Source organism: Choloepus didactylus, chromosome 19 (genome assembly GCF_015220235.1).
Source record: "Choloepus didactylus isolate mChoDid1 chromosome 19, mChoDid1.pri, whole genome shotgun sequence".
NCBI lineage: Eukaryota > Metazoa > Chordata > Mammalia > Pilosa > Megalonychidae > Choloepus > Choloepus didactylus.
Window position 1 is genome coordinate 34,353,592 of NC_051325.1, and position 20,422 is coordinate 34,374,013.

The 20,422-nt window shown below is 38.9% G+C and overlaps 1 protein-coding gene across 4 annotated transcripts in view; it reads left to right on the forward strand.

The window, feature by feature from the left end:
• The window catches only part of CSNK2A1 (casein kinase 2 alpha 1), an 86,896-nt gene extending 67,236 nt beyond the window's left edge, over positions 1-19,660 (forward strand). For 3 of the 4 annotated variants that reach the window (XM_037811385.1, XM_037811386.1, XM_037811388.1), the window contains 6 exons: positions 8,139-8,249; positions 9,308-9,409; positions 10,587-10,687; positions 11,460-11,608; positions 12,777-12,863; positions 16,699-19,660. In XM_037811385.1, coding sequence (XP_037667313.1) covers positions 8,139-8,249; positions 9,308-9,409; positions 10,587-10,687; positions 11,460-11,608; positions 12,777-12,863; positions 16,699-16,814 — 666 coding nt within the window. In that variant the 3' untranslated portion in view covers positions 16,815-19,660. The remainder of the gene's footprint in view (positions 1-8,138; positions 8,250-9,307; positions 9,410-10,586; positions 10,688-11,459; positions 11,609-12,776; positions 12,864-16,698) is intronic. The other variant, XM_037811387.1, reaches the window with a different exon arrangement.
• The last annotated feature ends 762 nt before the right edge of the window (positions 19,661-20,422 follow it).

A 20,422-nucleotide genomic window follows, 5' to 3' on the forward strand; every position in this document is an offset into this window, starting at 1 on the left:
TAGTTGTACATTTACCACCACAATCTATTTGAGGACCTTTTTATTTCTTCCACAAAGAAGAGGAGGAGAAAAAGAAAAAAAAAAAGAAGAAAAAAAAACCCAAAAAGGTCAGACAACACCACCAGCACCAAGAATCCTATTCCCCTCCTTATATCCCCCTCTTACAGACATCTAGCTCTGGTATATTGCCTTTGTTACAATTAATGGAAACATCTTACAGTTTCATTGTTAACTACTTTGCATTGATTGTATTTTTTCCCCAATACCATCCCATTTTCAGTACCCATCTTCACTAAGTTATACAGTCCCAGTCTTTATCTTCTTTCTTTCCTTCTGGTGCCATACATACCCATAACCTTCCTCTTTCAACCATACTTACAGTCATCTTTGTTCATTGTGCTTACAATATTGTGCTACCATCACACAGTCTTGTGTTATCCGTTTCTGGATCCATACCATCAATCCTCTTGAATATTTTCTACTCCTTCAACATCAAATGCCTGATCTCTACCCTCTTTCTATCTCCTGATATCTTGATTTCTACACTCTTCTCCAAACCTCACTCTTCTGTCTTTTCCTATCTGTCTATAGCACTCCCTTTAGTGTTTCTTGTAGAGGAGGTCTCCTGTTCACGAACTCTCTCAGTGCCTGTTTTATCTGTAAATATTTTAAACTCTTCCTCATTTTTGGAGGACAGTTTTGCCAGATACAGGATTCTTGGTTGGCGGTTTTTCTCTTTCAGTATCTTGACTATATCGTACCACTGCCTTCTCGCCTCCATGGTTTCTGCTGAGTGATCCACACTTAGTCTTATCAAGCTTCCCTTGTATGTGATAGATTGCTTTTCTCTTGCTGCTTTCAGAATTATCTTTGTCTTTGACATTTAATAATCTTAGTAAGTGTCTTGGAGTAGGTCTGTTTGAATCAATTCTGTTTGGAGTGTGCTGTGCTTCTTGGACCTGTAATTTTATGTGTTTCATAAGAGTTGGGAGATTTTCATTGATTATTTCCTCTATTATTCTTTCTGCCCCCTTTCTCTTCTCTTCTCCTTCTGGGACACCTATAACACATATATTAGTGTGTTTCATGTTGTCATTCAGTTTTCCCTTAGACCCTGCTCATATTTTTCAGTTCTTTACCCTGTTCTTTTGTGTGTACGATTTCAGATGTCCTATCCTCCAGTTCACTAATCCTTTCTTCTGCCTCTCCAGGTTTGCTTTTATATGTCTCCGTTGTGCTTTTCATCTCTTCTGTTGTGCATTTCATTCCCATAAGTTCTTCCATTTGTTTTTTCAAGCTTACAAGTTCTTCCTTATGATCACCCAGTGTCTTCTTTATATCCTTCATCTCTTTTGTCACATTTTCTTTCAACTGATTGATTTGATTTAGATTTGTCTGAACGTCTTTAATTAGTTGTTTCAACTCCTGAGTCTCTGTTGAGTTGTTAGTCTGTTCCTTTGGCTGGGCTGTATCTTTGTGTTTCCTGATGTGGCTTGTGATATTTTGCTGTCTAAGCATCTGATTTTCTTGATTAATTTATTCTGGAGGTTTTCCTTAGGGTTTTCTTGTTGATTGTCTTTGATTTCTACCTTTTCTTTGTTTCTCTCACTGGTAGTTGTCAGCTTGACTCTGACCCCCAGTCTTCCCCCAAAAGCAAGCACCCACCTTGGCCTGCCACAGGGATGGGAGGTAGGCACTGGGCACCTCAACAAGTTCACTGTGTATAGTAATATAAATCTGCTGACTTCCAGTGGTGCTCTGTTTTCCACTGGCCAGCAAAACCTGGGTTTGTTTTAGAGCCCTGCTTTAACAATTGGGTCTTCGTATTTTTCAGCCAAAACAGAGCCGGGCTTCCATCCAGGGTGTATAGGCCAGCTCCTGTGATCCTAAGGAAGTGTCAGGAGCATGTTTTTAAAAGTATTTCAATTCCCTTGCACCTTCCAGACTGTCCAGCAGATTCCGCTGTTTGGTAACTTAATCATTCTCAGAAGCTGCTTTGCCTCTGCGCACAGGCTGCGTCTACACAGGTGACCTGAAACTGTGGAGTTATGTGCCCTCACGTTGCTGGCCAAAATATGGCTCAATGTGGGGCTCCACCTTCGGCAAAGTACTCCCTCAGCTGACCCAGAACTCCAGGTGTCCCCCTGGCAAGGAAATGGCCTCTGGCTGCTACTTCCCTCGAGAGTGGGGGAAGGGTTTTCAGACCAAGGGCTGGAAACCCAATCTCTGTCCATGTTTTCTCAGTCTCTTTGTCCCTAACTGACCTGGGCCTTGAAATGTCCTCTTCTTTCCCCCAGGTCTTCAAATGGTGGGGTCTGTCTCACTGCTGTGAGAGATTTTATAGTCTGTGTCCCTAGTGGGAGGGGTCCCATCTGCTGATTCTATCCCTTTCCCACACTGAGACCAAGTGCGTGAGAGGGGAGAGGTCCGGCTCGTCCCAGACGAAAGATTCCTACCTGATATTTCTTCTCTTTCTTTGATATGGCATTTGCAAAGTCCTTCTCCAGTCTATATCCTCCTCCAGAGTTTCAAACAATTCAGAATTGTCGTTTTTTTGATTGAATTTCTGGGGAGAAGTTTTCAGTAGCTGTTTATGTCGCCATGTTTATTATGTTGACCATGCTGTTTTGATTACTATAGCTTTATAGTATGTTTTAAAATCAGGAAGTATGAATCTTCCAACTTCGTTCTGCTTTTCAAGATGGTTTTGACTATTCAAGAGCCCTTACCCTTCCATACAAATTTGGTGATTGGCTTTTCCATTTATGCAAAGTTGGAATTTTGGTTGGGATTGCATTGAATCTATAAATCATTTTGGGTAGAGTTGACATCTTAAACAAAATTTAGTCTTCCAATCCATGAACATGGAATGTCCTTCCACTTATTTGGGTCTTTTTTAAAATTTCTTTTAGTAATATTTTGTAGTTTTCCATAAACAAGTCCTTTTTGTTCTTCGTTATCTTTATTCCTAGATATTTGATTCTCATAGTTGCTATTATAAATGGATTTTTTCTTCTTGATATCCTCTTCAGATTGTTCATTACTAGTGTATAGAAACAGTACTGATTTTTGAGTGTTGATCCTGTACCCCACCACTTTACTGAATTCCTCTATTAGCTCTAGTAGCTTTGCTGTTGATTTTTCAGGGTTTTCTATATATAGGGTCATGTCATATGCAAAAAGGGAGAGTTTTGCTTCTTCCTTTCCTATTTGAATGCTTTTTATTTCTTTTTCTTGCCTAGTTGTTTTGGCTAGAACTTCCAGTCCACAGTTAAATAATGGTGGTGGCAGTTGGCATCCTTGTCTTATTCCTGATCTTAAAGGGAAAGCTTTCATCCTTTTACCACTAAGTTTGATATTAACTGTGGATTTTTCATCTATGTCCTTTATCATTTTGAGGAAGTTTCCTTCTATTCCTCATTTTCTTGAGTTGTTTTGTTTGTTTGTTTGGTTGGTTGGTTTATCAGGAAAGGTGCTAGGTGCTAGATTTTGTCATATGCTTTTTCTGCATCAGTTGAGATGATCATGTTTTTTCCCTTTGTTCTATTGATATATTCTATTACATTAATTGATTTTCTTATGTTGAGCCACCTTGCATACTTAGGATAAATCCCACTTGATCATGGCATGTAATTCTTTTAATCTGCTGTTGTATTTGGTTTGCTAGTATTTTGTTCAGCATTTTTGGTACCTTTATCTATCTGGCCATGGAATTAGGGTGATGTTGGCCTCATAGAATAAGTTAGGGAGTATTCCTAATCTTCAATTGTTTTGGAAGAGTTTGAACAAGATTGGTGTTAATTCTTCTTGGAATGTTTGTTAAAATTCACCAGTGAAGCCATCTGGTCCTGGCTTTTCTTTTTGAGGAGTTTTCTGTTGACTGATTCAATGTCTTTACTTATACTGTTGATCTGTTGAGATCTTCTGTTTCTTCTTGAGTCAGTGTATTCAGTAGTTTGTGTGTTTCTAAGTATTTGTCCGTTTCACCTAGCTTATCTAATTTGTTGATATACAGTTGTTCATAGTATCCTCTTATAATCCTTTTTATTTCATTGGGGTCAGTAGTAATGCCCCCTCCTTTCATTTCTGATTTTAGTAATTTGCAGCCTTTTTTTTCTCTCTCTCTATTTTATTTGTCTCCACTCCAATCTTTGTTATTTCCTTCCTTCTGCTCACTTTGGGTTTAGTTTGTTCTTCTTTTTGTAGCTCCTTTAATTGTGAGGTTAGATTTCTGATTTGAAATCATTCTTCTTTTTAAATAGCATTTATAGCTGTAAATTTCCCTCTCAGCGTTTGCTGCATCTCGTAAGTTTTGGTATATTGTGTTTTCATTTTCATTTGCCTCAAGATATTTCCTAATTTTCCTTTTGATTTCTTGACCCACTGGTTATTTAAAAGTGTATTGTTTAATTTCCTCATACTTATGAATTTTCTTGTTCTCCCTATTGTTGATTTTTAGCTTTGTTGCATTGTGGTTGGAGAAGACACATTGTGTGAATTTAGTATTTTTTAATTTATTGTGATCTGTTTTGTGACCTAACATATGACTTATCCTTAAGAATGATTCATGTGCACTACAGAAAAATGTGTATTTTGCTGCTGTTGGGTGAAGTGTTCGATGTATGTATATTATTGTTCAAGTCTTCTGTTTCCTTTTTGCTCTTCTGCCTAGATGATCTATCCATTATTGAAAGTGGTATATTGACATCTCCTAGTATTAATGTAGAACCATCCTTTTGTGTCTTCAAATGTGTCAGTATATTTGCTTCATATATATTTTGGGACTCTGCCATTAGGATGTGTATATTTATAATTGTTATGTCTTTGTGTTGAATCAGCCTCTTTTTCAGTATATAGTGATAGTTTTCAACTTAAAATCTGTTTTATCTGATGTTAGTATAGCTATCCCAGCTCCCTTTTGTTTACTATTTGCATGTTATGTTTTTTCCTATCCTTTCGTCTTTAGCCTACTTGTGTCTTTGAATTTAAGTGAGTCTCTTATAAACAGCATATAATTGGGTCATGCTTCTTTATCCATTTGGCCAATCTCTTTTTAACTGAAAAATTTAATCCATTTATATTTAAATTAACTACTGATAATGTAGGACTTGCTTGCCATTGTGCTAGTCTTTATAAATCTTATATCTTTTGTGTCCCACAATTCTTCTGTTAATGCCTACTTTCATATTTATTTCATTTTTTGTATTGTACCATTTTGAGTCTTTTCTCATTTTTTTTGTGTATATTTTTCATATATTTTCTTTGTGATTACCAGGGGGCTAAAATTTAATATCCTTAATCTGTAACAGTCAGATTTGTTTTGATACCAAATTAACTTAAGTAGCATGCACAGACACTGTTCCTTTCCCCACTCCGTGCCACCACCTTTTTGTTGTACTCATTGTAAATTATGTGTTTATACATTCTATGTCCCAGTGCATTGGTTTGCCAGTGCTTTTTAAGCATTTGCGTTTTCAAACCTATAAGAATTAAAAATTAGAGTTCATACCAATAGAATAGTACTAGCATTTATAATTACAATATTGTTACTTTTACCTGAGGTCTTTTTTCATTTATGCCACTTGATCCTCTTTCCGGATGTCTTTCCTTTCAGTCTGAAGAACTGACTCCCTTTAGCATTGCTTGTAGGGTAGTGGCGACAGACTTCCTCAGCTTTTGTTTTTCTGGGAATGTCTTAATCTTGCCTTCATTTTTACCCCCTCCTTTTCTTAAACATTTTATTCACATTACAGAGAGATTTCTTTTTTGTTTGCTTTTTTCCGATCATGAGGAGAGTGGTTGAGGAGTACTGAATCCGTCACTACTTTGATGACACAGTTAAGATTTCACATTTCCAGGTACCAAGAGTTCCCTCTAAATGCCACAATCAAGTCAGCCTTTGTTTACATTACTTTCTGCTGAGCACAGCAAGGCTCATTGGTATCTCTAAAGCATAATCACATCTCCAGATATTTCTCCAGGTAATGCAGCTGTTTGGAATTGAATGCTCCCCTGTTTTTGTCTTATAAACTGAACTGCATCTTCATACTTCATTCCACATTCAATCAAAGCAAGTGCAACCAGCACAGATACCCTTCCCTATCCTGCAACACAGTGTACTGCAACACAGCAGTCTGGCTTTTCATGAAATTTGTTTTTTAATATCAGTCATCTACTATCTGATTAGGGGGTGGTGCTCCCTCATCAAACAGCCAATCTAGAATGTGGATTCCTTCTTTTTCAACTGAAGCTTTGTCATATGTAGCATCACAAACTTGAACCAAAATTGTTACTCTTTACTTCTTAAGTTCCTCTGTGAACTTGTTGAGAGTAGCATTGGTAGGGTTGTGAGTTAATTATGTGAAAATGCATGTTCTCATGGGAGATCTCCACAGGGGCTGGGTGGTTCGTTATGGCAAATAAAAGACCAGTAAAATGCCTATTATCGAGCAGTGTTTTCTCTATTCAACTTGTTTATTCCTTAAGAAGTTTCTCTCTCCAAGATACATGGAAGGATTTAGAATCCACTTGAGTCCAAATTCAACTTCAGCCTCAATGACTGTAGGTGGATACCTTCGGACTCCAAAAAATCCAAACTTAAGCAGCCTTTACTCCATTCAGGCACTAGTGAGACAAGTTAGAAGTTTAGAATGCTTTCCACTTTTGTTTACTTGATGCTTAATTTTACTGGGGTCATTAAAAGAAATATGCTTGCAATTAAAAAAAAAAAAGCCAGCTATTTCTGAGGGTGGTCTCAGCTTCCAGAGTCTTCAAGGCAATGTTAATTATGGCACATAGAATCACCAAGCTCATGTGTCAGTGAAAATGCTGTGCTGAGCCTGGCAGAAGTCTGACTTCACTCTCAGAATCACTGTAAATGTGCAGCGTATATTCCAATGAAAAATGCTGGTGAGCTGGGGACTAAACATTGAAGTTTGGTGGTGGCAGGAATGAGGAGGCACCTCTCTTCTCAGTCACCTTGGTGGCGATAGCAGCAGTGGTGGAGGTAGCGGTGGCAGAGGTGACTCCCACCTCAGACTCGGTGCTCAACACCCGGCCTGGTGGCGGTGTATATCTACAAGCCCGTCTCGGCGGCGGTAGCAGCTGCTGCTGTGTCTCCTGCTGCCACCACTGCAGTGTGCCCAGCCACTGCTGCCACTCCAGCCGTCACCACACAGATAATTCACCTTCATATTTGAAGGACAGTCTTGCCTTCAAATTATAAAAAAATTACAATTATAAAATTCTTGTTTGGAAGTTATTTTCTTTTAGCACTTGAAAAATTTGTTCCTTTTGCCTTCTTGTCCCCATGGTTTCTGATGAAAAGTCATCACTTAATCTTCTGAGAATCCCTTGTTTATAAGAATTGCTTTTCTCTTAAAGCTTTTAGAACCTTATCATTGGTTTTGACAGTTGGACTGTTATGTGTTGGGGCTTGTTTCTCTTCAAGTTTATCTTCTTGGGGTTTGTTGGGTTTCTTGAACATGCATATTCATGTCTTTTTCAACTTTGGAAGTTTTGTGCCATCATTTCTTTCAGTAATCTTTCTGCCCCCTTTTTTTTTTCCTCTCTGGGAGTCCCGTAATGCATATGTTGGCATGCTTGGTGGTGTCCCACAAGTCTCTCAGGCTCTCTTTGCTTTTTAAATTATTTTTTCTTTCTGCTTCTGCTCCTCAGCCTGATTCATTTCAGTCTCCTTGAATTCAAGTTCACTGATTCTTCTGCCAGCTCCTATTTGTGGTTGAAACCCTCTAGGGAATTTTTCATTTCAGTTATTATGGTTTTCAACTCTAGTAATTCTCTTTATTTCCTTTTTATAATTTCTATCTTCTTGAGATTCTCTTCTAAAGTCTTTGGTATGTTCAAAGTCTGGTCTTCTTCATTGATGGTTTCTGGATTTTTATGCTATACCTTTGGATGTGCTATAGTTCCCTGTTTCTTTGTTTGCCTTGCAGTCTTTTCTTGTACGCTGTGCATTTTAATATTTTAAAGTGTTAATTCAGGGTGGATAAATTCCTAAGCTGTCTGTTTGTTCCTTAAGTTGGTTTCTAGCTAGTGATATGACAGAGATTTTCTTGAGTGCCAGGAGCTAACAAAATCAAACCAAAGCAAAAAATAACCTTTTTTTTTCCTTCCAGTTACGACTAATAGACTGGGGTTTGGCTGAGTTTTACCATCCTGGCCAAGAATATAACGTCCGAGTTGCTTCCCGATACTTCAAAGGTCCTGAGCTACTTGTAGACTATCAGGTGAGAAGAGAATAGCAGGTACGCTTTGGTCACATATTTATATTGCACATAAATTGAAAAAATGTCATTTTGTGCCGTCTCAGTTGCTTTTGAATAGGCCATTTACTCACATCCATGGCTGTCCCTTTTATATGAAATATAAAATAAAAATCACCTCAACTCATCTGCTGTAAGTTATGTTGCTTTTTTTTTGTCATAATGTCAATAGAATACAATCAGGTCTCCATTTGATCCTAACTTAAGCGAAAATATAATGTGCTTTTATCAGAAATCCCTGATCTAGTTTGAGAATTATAAGCTAGGTTTAACCTTAAGGATAAACTCAAAAATGTTCTCTTGTGGTTTTCCAAAATTGTATTCTAAATATAAAGGCCCCAACCTCCCTGCACACACATACACAAAACAAAGTGTTCTCTTTTTCCTCACAAAAAGAAAAATGAGCCACATCAGTAATAGTTAATCTAGAATTTAAGATTTGTTTTAAAAGTCTTTGGCAGTATCTTTCATGACACAGTGATGTTAAAAGACCTCCCAGGTAATATTATCAGATATTTTAAAAAGTTTCAGACTCTTTGTCCTAGAAGTTTCTTTTCTGGAGTCTTGAAGATAGAACCCTGAGTTCAAAAAACATTTTTTGGTTAAAGATGCTCTTTATAGCATTATTTACTTACAATAGTGAAAAACAAAACATCCTGTTATAGAGGAAGTCAAAGATTAAATAAATTCTGGAACACTTAACACAATAAAATATTAACGAACTAAAGTATAAAAGGTAGACATTGAAATCTTTCCACAGGCCAACAATTTGGAGACATTCTTATGTTAGTAAAATAAGCAATTTAGAATAGTATATACAACATGTGGGAAAGAATGCATAAAAGAAAAGACTGAAAATACATGAAAATGTTATTAGTGTTTTTTGGTTTTGAGTCAGTGCAGTGTTTTGGGTTTTTTTTAATTTCCTTTCTTTGTTAACAGTGAAAAGCAGTTTTTAATTTTGAAGTGACAAGTCTGGAGATTCAAGTTGATAACAATGACTTTTCTTTACTTTTATGCAGATGTATGACTATAGTTTGGATATGTGGAGCTTGGGTTGTATGCTAGCAAGCATGATCTTCCGGAAGGAGCCATTTTTCCATGGACATGACAATTATGATCAGGTGATATTTTGTTCACAATTGGGAACTTATGTATATAACCTGAAGATGGCCAGACCTGCCTACTCATTAGAAATCCCTATGGTTGTTGCAAAAATACAGATACCCAGCTACCAATTGAGGCCAGTTAATTCAGAATCTCTGAGGGTAGGGCTGTAGAATAATTTTTTAATTCTCACTTCTTCAACCATCCTGACATTGTTCCTCAGATTGGTGTTTTGAGAGCTACCAGTTTAGCATTTTGAAATCAGACTTTGTTGCTAGTCTTGTTAGTTTGCATTTCTCATTTTATTGTGAAATGTACATATAAAATAGTTTACAAAACGTACATACAGTTCAAAAAATCATACTGAAAAGTACAACCATGTAACCTCCATCCAGTTTAAGAAATAGGACATTATTTTAGAATCCCCTGAAGTAAGGTTTCATTAGAGTTTCATTAGAGTTTCATTAGAGTGGGCAGTGATTTCTTTATATATGGTATTTCTATGATCCTTTGACTTCTGTTCCTTTGTATCAAATAAGTTGATGTCTATCCATAAAAGTATACATGGCATTTTTTATACTAGCTCCACATCTCCCCTTGAAGATCAAGGGGCCTTTCCATTCAAGAGAACCTGGAATGATTCTAGGACCTTTTGGAAGGTACTGTTGCCTTATTGCCTTTGAGCACAATGGCCATTTTTAATGAGTCAAAGAATGTGATCGCCCAAATTTGGTTAAAGTTGACAACTCTATATTAGGTGCCATGCAGGATTGGGAAATACAGAAAAAAAAGAATAGTCCTTCCTCTCAAAGTGTTCATAGTCTGTCTAGTAAGGGAAGCAAACATGTAAGGAAATAAGGTGCAGTCATAAATGTCAGTGCAAAAGTGTGAACAATGTACAAAAGGCAGCAGTGTGAGTATGCAAAGGGAGCTTCCTAAAAAAAGTGACATCTTCAACTGGGTTTTGAGAGGGGGAAATAAGACTTCACCAGGGAAACATTTCTAGGGGAAGAAATTAGGTTATAAATGGTTAGCTTTTTCTTTCTAACACCCTCACATTGAGTTCATTTAGGGATTTTTATGTGGAAATCCACTCCTGCCATGCACAGAAATTTGATATAAACTGCCATAATTAATTGTTGATTCAATCGTGTAACATGCTTGTGATATGAGTTTTCATCTTTTCTATCCTAGTTGGTGAGAATAGCCAAGGTTCTGGGGACAGAAGATTTATATGACTATATTGACAAATACAACATTGAATTAGATCCACGTTTCAATGATATTTTGGGCAGGTAAGTCATAAAACTAAATGGGCATCTGTGGCTTGAACACTTTAGGTGTAAACTGGCACTTTGGATCCTCAAAATACTTGTTTTATTTGCCATCACAGCAAAGGTGTTGGTGGTCCAGTGCTGCAAGATGCTGCGTGAGCAGGCCTGTGACAAAAACATTGTGTTGAGTGGCCATTTTCTTAAATTCATTTACAAGAGTCTGAGTGTGGAGGTTATAACTAAGAGGTTTCCTGTGAAATTAATGAAATGTGGATTCTAGTAAGTCAGTTGAATCAAAAATCAAAATCTCTCTAGATTTAGCTTTCTCCAAATGGGAAAACCCTCTCCAAGAGAAAGAAATGGAAAATGCATGCTGCTAATACGATAACCACCTAATAGGAGAAGGTGGATTTTTCCTGATGCAAAGGCTTTTTCTGGCCAAGTGGCTGAGATTCCAGGAATGTGTGTAGGGATGGGAAAGAGGCCTGGTTAGCCTTAACCTAGCCACCTGTGCCCCTTGTTATACAGTAGTATTCTCATCCTATAAATTAATCTGAATTATGATTCTTAAAAGAATAAGAACCCAGATTGATCTTTTCTGCAATACCACTATTTATAGTCTCACCAGTTAACTTTGTTGTCTCCCTAGTGGCAGAGTGGTATGAGACTATTCTTTTGAGTTTTGATCTGTTTGCTGTTGGCTGGGCTCCTAGCCACTAAGGAAAATCTGGGAGGAAGATGGAGTTCTCTGCCCATCCTGGTTCATTTCTCATTCTCCATTTTGGCTCTGCAGACACTCCCGTAAGCGATGGGAGCGCTTTGTTCACAGTGAAAACCAGCACCTTGTCAGCCCTGAGGCCTTGGATTTTCTGGACAAACTGTTGCGATACGACCACCAGTCACGACTCACTGCAAGAGAGGCCATGGAGCATCCCTATTTCTGTGAGTCCAACTATCCAATCCACAGAGCCTATGCAGGCCCTTTCACCACTGCCCAGCAGACTACAAGGGAGGGAAGTATATGTGCTTTGAAGGAAGTTCTGGCCCACAGTTGCACAACACAGGGTTGGAATCACATCTCCCATTAACTTGCAGCTTTGTGACCTTGATTAAAGTTGCTTCATCCACAGTAAGCCTCAGTTTAGTCAAATGGGTTCATTGATGGCACCTGACTTGCAGAATTGTTGGGATGATTCAGTGGGAAAATAGGGAAAATAAGGTAGATCTTTACTACAGTTTGACAGGGAAGATAATCCAAGCAAAGTACCTGGCAGATGTGCATTCCTAAATTGTATTTCTCACTATGTAGGTGACATTTCTCAGTGGTGCTTGCTGGTGTGGAGTAGTGGTTTAGAACCAACAGCATTGTCATGTCTCTGGTAACCAGTCATTGGGAAAATGCATCGAGGTTGGAAATTTTAATGTGGTATAGATATCCTTGACTTACATTTGTAGATATAGCTAACTGTGCTATCTTGGATGAAAATGCCACTTACACCCACCCCATCCCCACTGATTTTTTTCCTTGGGGAGTGATGGTGTGATCTTGTGGTGAATCAGTTATACTCTTGTGCTGTCTCCTATACCCTGCGTAGGCTGACAGCTTGATTGGAATGGAGAGTGAAGTTCATGGTTATATCACTAACCTACACATACACAGCTTTGCCTTTCCCCTTATTGACACCATGCTCTGACTGACTGAGCTGTGGGCTGCAATAAAACCAGTCCACCCTGATGATACATATGAGGCATCATTTGATCAGCCAGATCATTTAGATACTAGGAACTGCTGTCTTGGTCAGGTTATATTATGTTGTCTCTACTAAACCGTAAAGGGACCAGTTTTGTTTTAAATGAGGATAATTACCTCACCTTCTTAGCTACCATTTGGTTTAAGAGTTGGTCTTTACCAAAGTTTGACAGGGAAGATATTTCTGTTTTATATTACTTGTCTAATTCACAGTGAAGGCAATTGTCACCTTAAGTTCTTCAGGGTTAAATATGGAGTATACATAAAATCCAAAGGACTATGGTGGCTGCTTTAAAGCCCCCAGACCATTAGTTCAATTCCTCAAACAAAACATAACCTAACCTTTTTTGTCTCTTGTAGACACGGTTGTGAAGGACCAGGCTCGGATGGGCTCATCTAGCATGCCAGGAGGTAGTACGCCTGTCAGCAGCGCCAATATGATGTCAGGTCAGTTCATTTGGTAAATTTACTTAACAAAACGTAGAAGTCAGTTACTGTTCTCAGTTCTCCCCACTCTTTGTGGCCTGATTTCTTTTGTACCTTCTCTCCTCTGTGACAACAGCCTTATTGACATACTGGCTCAGACGTGTTGGTGTGGCTCTCCCCACCAAGTTTCAAGGTGCTCTGACACCTGGTATACTTTAGTGACACCGCCTTGAGTAGGGTATCAGCCATGTCTTCCGAGCTAAAAACTCAGTATTCCTAACTGAAAATTTGTTGCAGGGGGTATGGGGAGACGGGTAGAGTTGGGGTTTATGTATGTGAGGACAGTTTTCTGATTTTCACCCGAGCAACTACAGTGTGCCTAGTAAATTGTAAAGATTTATATGAAATTGTTTTTTCATTATTGTTGAATCATTGTGGTTTACAGTGGTTTTTTGGTAGAAGGTACACAATTATTCAAAAGAAACCACAGACCTGTCTCCTAAGAATTATGTATGTAGGCAACAATCAAGTAGTTACACTTGTGGTAGTGAGGGCATTTACTCAGACACCCTCCAAGAATTGCTGTGTCCCAGTTCTTTTTAAAGAACTAGCTGCCTTCTAGAATTTATCCTTTCAGTATCTTTCCTATGTGCAAAATGATTTTCAAGGTTACTCATTGTAGCCTTATTTTATAATTTGAAAACAGCTAAAGTAGGGAGCTAGTTAAATCAATTATGGGATGCAGAACCATGTCCAAGAGCAAATAGTGTTCAAGAATATATAATCATGTTCTTATTTGTGGTTCTTGTGCTTATTCTTATAAAGTTATATTAATGTATATGCATAAAATATCTCTGTAAGGATACACCCTCAGAATGGTACTGTAAGTCATCTGAGTGACAGGGCAAGGGAGATTTTTCACTCTGGACTCCTTTTTTTGTTGTTTCCTTTATTTTCTTTTTATTTCTTTTTTTAAAACTTTTGAACATTTTCATTACTCCAAAAAATAAAAATAAAAACAAAAGTAAAAAGTATACCCAAAACATCCCTTACCTCTCCTCCCCCATATTATTCATTTACTTTCTGTCCCCATTTTTCTACTCATTTGTCCATACACTGAGTAAAGGGAGTATGAGCCATAAGGTTTTCACAATCACACAGTCACACCATATAAGCTATATAGTTACACACTCGCCTTCAAGAATCAAGGATACTGGATTGCAGTTCAACATTTTCAGATATTTCCTTCTAACTATTCTAATAAACTAAAAACTAAAAGGGGTATCTATATGATGCATAAGAGTTACCTCCAGAATAACCTCTTGACTCCATTTGAAATCTCTCAGCCACTGAAACTTTGTTTCATTTCTCTTCCCCCTTTTGGTCCAGAAGGCTTTCTCAATCACGCAATACAGGGTCCAGGCTCATCCCTGGGAGTCAGGTCCCACGTTACCAGGGAGATTTATACCCCTGGGAGTCATGTTCCGCACAGAGGGGAAAGCAGCAAGTTCACCTGCCGAGTTGGCTTAGAGAGAAAGGCCACAACTGAGCAACAAAACAGGTTCTCTGGGGGTGACTCTTAGGCACAATTGTAAGTAAGCTTAGCCTCTCCTTTGTCGTAACAAGCTTCATAAGGGCAATCCCCAAGATCAAGGTCTCAGCCTACTAAGCTGGTAGATCCCATTGCTTGTGAGAATATCAGGAATTCCTCAGCTGGGGAAGTTGAATATTTCCACATTTTTCCCCAGTCCCTCAAGAGGGCTTTGCAAATACTTTTTATTCTCTGCCCAAATTACTCTGGTTGTATTGGGGTTGTACTGGGGCTTCATGCTAACCTGTACAAACCAACAACATCTCACTTCCTAGTCAAGATTCCATGTAATTATGGTATTTGAGTAAACTGACCGTATAAGTTAAACTATATAGTATGCTACAGAAAATATAGATTTTGCACCAAATAAATATCTCTTCCTTTGGTCCCACACATATCTCCAGTTAAGTCTGATCTCCTTTTCAGCCTCTTTAACACTTGATTTCATGGGGTGATGCCAACACTCACAGCTGCTGAACTCTGGCTCCAAGTCCAGGGTCCACACAGACACCCGAAGCTCCAGGGACCTACCACATCACACACAAACAGCTCAGCATCTCAGAATTTAGATATAACTGTTACAACTCATGAACAGATGTGACTGCTGTAAGAGGTCACAATCTAGGAACCTTCACATAAGCCTTCCCCTGATAACCCATGCCCCGAGATTCAATTCTCAGAGTTTGCACATTATTATTAGTCCATATTAGTGAGGCATTATAATGTTTGTCTTATCATTGCTGGCTTATTTCACTCAAGCTATTGTCCATGGTCTGTTCACCTAGTTGAATACCTCACAACTTAATTCCTTCTTGCTGATTCCTCATGCAAAAACATTCTTATATTTGTACAATTAATCACACTCATTGACCAATCTAGGTTTCACTAAGTTACATAGTCCCAGTCTTTATCTTCTATCTTTCCTTACGGTGTCATACATGCCCCTAACCTTCCTCTTCCAAACGTATTCACTGTCATCTTTTTTCAGTGTCCTTACAGTATTGTACTACCGTTACACAGTCTTGTGTTAATCCGCTTCTGGATCCATACAGTCAATCCTCTAGAACATTCTATACTCCTTCAACATCAAATGCCTGATCTCTACCCTCTTACTATCTCCTGATAGCTTGATTTCTACACTCTTGTCCAAACCTCTCTCTCTTGCCTTTTCCTATCTGTCTGTAGCACACTCCCTTTAGTATTTCCTGTAGAGGAGATCTACTGTTCACGAACTCTCTCAGTGCCTGTTGTATCTGTAAATATTTTAAACTCTTCCTCATTTTTGGAGGACAGTTTTGCCAGATATAGGATTCTTGGTTGGCGGTTTTTCTCTTTCAGTATCTTGAATATATCATACCACTGCCTTCTCACCTCCATGGTTTCTGCTGAGAGATCCACACTTAGTCTTATCGAACTTCCCTTTTATGTGAAGGATTGCTTTTCTTTTGCTGCTTTCACTTTCTTGCTGCTGTGCTCTTTTGAACTTCTGTATTTTGAACCATGTGAATATATTATCTGTTCAAAAAATTAAATAACATTTTGAAAATTAAAGAACTGGCTGATGAAGGGTAATCCGATAGGTTTTTCTGGCATTTACAGGGTTGGAAGAAACCAAACGGAAATAAATTCCAAAACACTGTTCTGGCTTAGAGATGGGAAAGGCTCCTTTCTCCACTCGTAATGGCTTTCAGTAATTTTGAAAGCTGCCAGCTAAAATGGCTCTTCCAAATGAGGCAACTTGGTCTGAGAGCACATGAGCTTTGACTCCAGTCCTGTGCTGTTCAGTATGATAGTGACAAGCCATGTGTGGCTATTTGAATTAAAATTGAATAAAATTAAAGATCTATATTTTCAGTCATGACAGACACATGTGGCCAGTGGCCACTATGTTAGCACAGGTTATAGAGCACTCATTGACCAATCTAGGTTTCACTAAGGTCTCGCTGGGTGGGTGTCTCACGTTTTTTTTGGACTGTTTTGTTGGACAGTGCTGCCCTAGACAGGCTTGGGTTGGAATCCAACTTACTGGCTGTGTACTTGTAGATTTCTTTATCTGTCTCCCAAAATTTATTAGAACCTGCCATTTTAACTTGAATTTCCGAATATTAGACTTGAAGTATATGTAAAAATCTGACTAAAGGTAAACAAACCCTCAATAAAGAGAATTACTGAAGAATGTCACTTTTGAGATAGGTGCTCTAAAAACTAATAACTGAGATTTCAGTGGTTAGTGTCTCTGGCTTACTCTCACCTGTTTTCTTTCAGGGATTTCTTCAGTGCCAACCCCTTCACCCCTTGGACCTCTGGCAGGCTCACCAGTGATTGCTGCTGCCAACCCCCTTGGGATGCCTGTTCCGGCTGCCGCTGGCGCTCAGCAGTAACGGCCCCTTCTGTCTCCTGATGCCTGAGCAGAGGTGGGGCAGCCCACCCCTCTCCTTGATGCAGCTTGCGCCTGGCGGGGAGGGGTGAAACACTTCAGAAGCACCGTGTCTGAACCGTTGCTTATGGATTTATAGTAGTTCAGTCATAAAAAAAAAATTATAATAGGCTGATTTTCTTTTTTTTCCTTTTCTTTTTTTTTTTTTTTTTTTTTTAAACTTGAACTTTTCATAACTCAGGGGATTCCCTGAAAAATTACCTACAGGTGGAATATTTCATGGACAGATTTTTTTCTCCCCTTCCAAATCCAGTTTCTAATTACTTAAGAACAAAGATGAACCAGCCTCAATCCCGGCTGCTCCATTTGGGTAGAGATTTTTTCTTCCCATTCCCAACATTGCTCCCCCATTAGCTCACACTTTGGGGGCGTTGTATTTCATGCTTTTCTCCAGAGATTACCAAAATGTAACTTCTCAAGGGAGGCAGGAAGTATGGAAGGAGGAAGAGAGAACCCAACCTATAAGAAGCAGTGTATTGCTAATTACTTATATCACTATACTCCAAAAGTGGTTCAGTGGGGTTATCCTGGTAAATCTAGTGGAAATATGCTTGTTACATTGAGATGTTGAAAATCTATCCAAAGTGCAGACCGGTCCTAAAAACCTCTGTTCATTATGAATCATGTCTTTTGAACTAACCCTAAATCCAACTTACTTAAAATTTTAATTTCAAAGTTTAGTTTAAAATGTTAATACTTTCCATCCCAGGCTCTTTACCTTGTCCTCTCCACCTTTTATCCCCTAACACGCTGTGCTCTATAAATGATAGGAGGGAAGGCAAAATCGTGTTCAGTTTTCTTTGACTTGGCCATTTTGAATTCAGTTAGTTACTGGGCATACGTTCTTGCTTTTTTTCAAAAGAAACAACATGGTCTATGTAGGTTTCATGCTAGCAACTCTTTAAGAGCTAAGGGGAGATGTGGCCACCCTGAATTTCATTTTTAGCTTTCTACCCTCTTTTCCTGCTGCCTTCCCCTTCCTTCATATGGCATCCTGTGAAGACCTGCCCCCCTCAGTCATGTAAATGTGATCTGAGAGGCAGGAGCAGGGCCACTATCTCCAATGAAACTTAAAAGTAGACCTGTAATTGTGGGAAAACTATAAACTCTCTTGTTACAGCCCTGCCACCCCTTGCTGTGTGTGTATATATAATACTTTGTCCTTCATATGTGAAAGATCCAGTGTTGGAATTCTTTGGTGTAAATAAACGTTTGGTTTTATTTATCAAGGTTAGATTTAAGTTCCCTGTGTAAAGGTCTCGCTGGGTGGGTGTCTCACGTTCACATCTGAGCGGCCTGCAGCCCTATACCATAGGGGCTTCCCATAGCCCCCATTTTTATACACCCCTCGTTTGACCCCTGGTACTGGGCAGGGCAGAGAGGCCTTAAAAAAAGCACCACAAGCCAAAGCGTCTCTGGGGATTAAGGATCCTTTGCCATAAAACTCATTTTGTGTCTCAGCAGTGCAGGGATTGGGGATAGAAAAAGTCGCCAGTTTTTGTGTGTGTGTTTGTGTGTAAAGTGGATTTTCCACTGTAATCCAACCACCTAAGTTTATCAGGTGCTTCACTAAGGAAGCCTAGTTTTTTAAGCACAATAGCAAAACCATCAGCTCTGTACTTTCTTCTGTTTCATTACAGTAGCTGCTTATGGGGACTAGGAAAAATTCTTCCAACATATTTTAAGGCCTAAAATCTTAGTTCCCCTTTCTCCTACCTTTATAGATTCACAAGCCTTTCTCACCTGGGTGTCATAGATAAACAATTGTTTAGGGAGTTGAATTTAATGAACTTATTTAACTTTGTAACTCATCTTTGCTTTAATAACTTTATCAAGGTGGTGGCTTTAGTGAATATAATGGAAAACTATAGATCAAGCTGAAGCCTCCTTTCATAATGCTTCTTAACCAGAGGGAATCTGAAGGAAAAACATTCTGACAGTGTGGCAGGGTGATTTTCTTCCTTGTGGCCACTTACAGTGGATATTTATTGTACTTGACCCTTTTATGCCCTGGAATGCTGTGAGGGTTACCGTGTTGAATTTGTGCAGAAGCTAAAAGCACCAGATGTGCCAGAGATGCAATTTGTGATTATGTTTGCACTGGATTGTGATTTGAACAGGACACTTATGACTAATGAACTCTTTCTTTTGAGGTGGTGAGGGGTTGTAAATCAAGACTTCACACCCCACCCTTGTAGCTCAGAGAATCTAGATGTAGCTGATGTGGGGAGCTGCAGACAGCTGGACGTCCTAACACCCATCAGACCTTGCAAGAAGCTGAAGGTGAATGCAGAGAACTCTGAAATGCCACCCAAGAGCCTTTTAAATTAAATAAGTTTTTTAAATGCTACTTAAGGAGTCACTGCAGAAGCATGGGAAAAAAAAAAAAAAAAAAGACCCAATTGGGTGGGGGGGTGGGGGGGCAAGGGTTTACAGAGTAACAACTTCTGTGTTGTTGTAAATTACCTCATCTGTATACCTTGTATTGGGACACTTTATTTCTCAGCACTACTTGTGTCTGCATTGCTTAGATGGCAGGAAATGGAACGCCAATATAAGACAGTTGTGTTGGCAATTACTCTGAAAGGTTTTTTAAGTATTTTTTAACTTTGTTTGAAGTGGCCGTTTTTTTTAAGTTTGAGTCAGAAGGCCCCTCCCCCCCTTGATTTATTGGTTGTAATTGTATTGTAATTGATATAACTAAAACCTAAATCATAACTGTGCTGGGAAGAAGTTGTGCCATGAAGGTCTTTAATTTTTTTTTAAATAAAAACATTTAAACAAATGAAATGTTCCTGCAGCCTGAGCAACATGCTTCTCCAACCGCCACCATGTGTGATAGATGGCTTTGAATTCAGTATTGGGTTGATGGAGATGTTAAGTGGGATGGATTAAGGTTGGTTGAGGAGCACTGATGGCTGGGAATTTTTGACATTAAGGTCCAGTGAAGGGAGCTTAATGTTGCCAAATAGAACTGGTCTCATCGCAGCCCTTGTCACACACTTAGCTACTTGGCAAGTTATTTAACTTCTGAATCAGTTTCTCTGTAAAATGGGGCCACTACTTTCTTGGGATTGATTGAGAGTATGTCTAGTGTCTAGCACCTGTTAGGCCCTTGATAAATAAACCTAAGTCTGGCCCCCTGGTATTAAGTATTAGTCCACAGTAAGATCTCTGACAGAGGCCCTTCAAGCCTCCTCAGGACCCTTGTGTTCAAGGAGGGAGTTGTCTTCTGAGGTTCTTTTTAATTCTGTTGTTGATTTATAGAAAGTTTGAGTGGCATTTAAATGAAAGGTCCCCTGAGACAGCTGTTGTAGCAGAAAAGGCCAGTGAGTCAACGTGTGGCAGTAAGTCCTGTGCAAGGTCAACCTTAGAGATATCCCAGCTCCTGGAGGCAGTTTGCAAAGCTTTGGGCCTGGTCTGATGTTACTGGTGAGTTTGTGGGAACATATTTGACAGCTTAAGTAGAAACCATCAAAAGAGTTGATAAAAGAGGTGAAACCAAGTTTACCTGTTTATTAACACCAAGTGGATTGTCTACAAGAATATACT